General features: G+C 46.6%; 1 protein-coding gene across 1 annotated transcript; it reads left to right on the top strand.

The window, feature by feature from the left end:
• On the top strand, positions 219 to 2,704 carry LOC110432705. Its single transcript, XM_021453491.1, has 3 exons — positions 219 to 712; positions 1,869 to 2,274; positions 2,630 to 2,704. The coding sequence occupies exons 1-3, from the start codon at positions 219 to 221 to the stop codon at positions 2,702 to 2,704; spliced, it is 975 nt and encodes a 324-aa protein (XP_021309166.1).

Genomic DNA, 3,183 nt, shown 5'->3' on the forward strand with positions numbered 1-3,183 from the left:
AAGAAACAGTTATCAGGCAGTTCGGGTCGAAGTCAGGAGAGAAATTTTTTCAGAACTACAAAAAGACAGGTAGCTGGGCGGGGAGCGGTGGTCGTAGGGGTAGTCGTGGGAGTGAGAGCTTAAAAGGGAGTGATGCACCAAGCTCGGGGAGAGATAGTGTTGACAAAACTCCTAGAGAAGAAGAGGAAGTGAATAGTCCTTCCAAGGGGCTACGGCCCATGCTTACTGCTGGGGATGCGAAGAAGGCTTTAGTTTTTGTTAAGGAGAATCAACAGATGGTGTCTGGAGGGAGTAACGTGACGGCTGAAGTTCCTGGGACGGAAGAGGTGCAAGGGGAGGGCGACAAAGAGAAGGGGTCACACGTGCAAAGTACCATGCAGGTGGATGACGAACATGCCAATGCAATAGGTTCAGAGTCTGAAAAGGAGAACTCAAAGCCCAAACTGAGATCCTTCAGGAGGATTCCCAGAGAAGATAAAAAGGATAAAAAACAAGCACCAGAGGAGGTTGGTAGGAAAAGAGGTCGAGAAGGTAGTGAAGATAGGGAAGTAGAGGAAAGTAGGTTGGCAAAGCTGGGGAAGAGTGCGGTTGCGGAGTCACAAACACCAGTTGCAGCGGAGCGGCAGACCGGCTCTGTGGGAATCAATGAAGATCATAGTTTGGAACTGCCGGGGGTTGGGAAATGCCCCAGCAGTTCGCGGGCTTCTGAATTGTTAGAAGTCGGAGAGGGTAGATGTGCTGTTTTTGTCGGAAACAAAATCCGACGAGAAAAAGATGAAAAGTTTGCGGTTGAAGTTGGGTTTAGAAAACACGGAAGTGGTGGATTGTGAAGGAAAAGGCGGGGTCTTGCTGTATTGTGGAGGATAGGTGTTGATGTGGTTCTGAGAAATAAATCAAGGAATCCCATTGATATGGAGGTCTCGGAGACTGGGGATTTGGCTTGGCGTTTTACTGGGATATATGGGGAACCTCAGGAGAATATGAAGTATAAGACGTGGTGTCTAATGGAGGACCTAATGCTGCAACAGCAGAGTGGTCAACCTTGGTTTTGCGATGGAAACTTTAACGAAGTCCTATAACATCATGAAAAGGAGGGTAGTGTTCAAAGACCCCAAGCATGTATGGATCGATTCAAACAAGCGCTGGAGATGTGTGAACTGCATGACTTAGGCTTTGAGGGGGATGTTTTCACTTGGAGAAACAAGCAAAAGTCTAGCAAGACACACATTAGAGAACGTTTGGACAGGGCCGTTGCAAAGTTTGAATGCCTAGAGCACTTTCCACTGGTCCATGTAAAGAATGGAGATCCATATCATAGTGACCATAGGCCGGTGGTCATCACGACTAAGGCAACGCTGCATGGAGGAAGGGCTCCTCAAGTTCGGTTGGCTTTCAAGTTTGAGGCTGCCTGGCTACAAGAGGAGGGATTCAGGAGGGTTGTGGAGGAAGGGTTGGAGTCGGTGGGTAGCCAAGTAGATTTCTCTTCAAGGGTGAGGGGAGTTGCAGCGAGTTTACAGGAGTGGAATAATAATGTGCTTGGTGACTTAGAGAAGAGGCTGAGGAAGGTGAAGAAGGAGTTAGAAAAATGGCGTCGAGCACCCCTGGATGATTTGTCGACTGGGAAAGAAGCTGTGTGGAGCTTTAAAGTAGACCGGCTAGAGGAGCAAGTTGATACGTAGTAGAAACAGCGAGCCCATGTAAATTGGCTTCAGTTTGGGGATCGTAACTCCAGCTATTTCCACAAAGTTTGCTCTGAGAGGAGACGGAGAAATAGGATAGGAAGGCTAGTGAAGGAGAATGGGGGGTTTGTGGAGGATGAAGGAGAAAAAAAGGAGTTTATTGCTAACCATTTTTTTCCAACTTTTTAGGAAAAATCAGTGTGATGAGGGGCTCACACAGCAGCTCCTTGATGCTGTGCAGCCTCGAGTTACAGCACATATGAATGAGTACTTGATGAAAGAGTTCACCGAGGAGGAAGTGAAGATTGCCCTTGATTCTATAGGGGATCTAAAAGCGCCTGGACCGGATGGCATGCCTTCGGTCTTCTATAAGAAGCTGTTGGATGTTGTGGGAACAAAGCTGACGGCTGATGTTCTGCATGTGTTGAATGGAAACAAATTACCAGAAGGGTGGAATGACACAATAATTTCTCTGATTCCAAAGAAAGAGAAACCAGAATGGGTCTCAGATCTTCGTCCAATCAGTCTTTGTAATGTCACTTATAAAGTGGTGTCAAAGGTCCTTGCTGGTAGACTCAAGACAGTCCTAGATGAGGTGATTAGCCCTTCTCAAAGTGCCTTTGTACCAGGGCATTTAATCTCGGATAATATCATTGTGGCCTATGAAATTACACATTTCCTGTTGAATAAAAGGGAGGGAGATTTGGGTTATGCTGCTTTGGAACTTGATATGAGCAAAGCGTATGATAGAGTTGAATGGAAATTTTTGGAGCAGATGATGACACGTCTGGGTTTCGATGAGCAATGGATAAAGCTCATAATGGAATGTGTGCCCACTGTTTCATATCAAATAAAGGTGAATGGAGATCTCACAAAGAGTTTCAAACCTGAGCGTGGCCTTAGGCAGGGGGATCCACTGCCCCCATACCTGTTCTTATTGTGTGCTGAAGGTTTCTCGGCTCAGTTACAGAAAGCTGAACAAGATGGGAGAATTGCTGGTGTTAGAGTTTGCCACAGGGCACTGAGTGTATCACACCTATTGTTCGCCGATGACTCATTAATCTTGATTGTTGACGGTCCTTAAGTATCAAATTTAATTATCAAATAAACAAAGAAAAGGATCCAAATGAAATCAACATCCAGACTTAGGGTTTTATCTGACAGAATTCCAAGAGTTTTGGTGTTTGTCTATTTCTGCAGGGGGTTATCAGGGAATACGGAAGAAAGGCCCACACGTCGGGATTACATAGAGATATCAACGTGCCACGCAATTACCTTACATCTAGAAGACTCCAGAAGCCATGGGAACGAAGCGGAGGCCGAACGGGGCCTGGCCCTGGGCACCCGCCCAGGAGACCAGGACGCCCGCCCCCTTACAGAGTCCAATCAGGACACTCTTTCGGGATTACGCTCCACCGACCTAAAGGATCAAGGATAACCGTTCAATCAATGTCGGTTTGATCCAACGGTCCATATTCATTTGGAGGGACTATAAAACCAGACC

This window comes from Sorghum bicolor, chromosome 2, assembly GCF_000003195.3.
Source record: "Sorghum bicolor cultivar BTx623 chromosome 2, Sorghum_bicolor_NCBIv3, whole genome shotgun sequence".
Classification (NCBI taxonomy): domain Eukaryota; kingdom Viridiplantae; phylum Streptophyta; class Magnoliopsida; order Poales; family Poaceae; genus Sorghum; species Sorghum bicolor.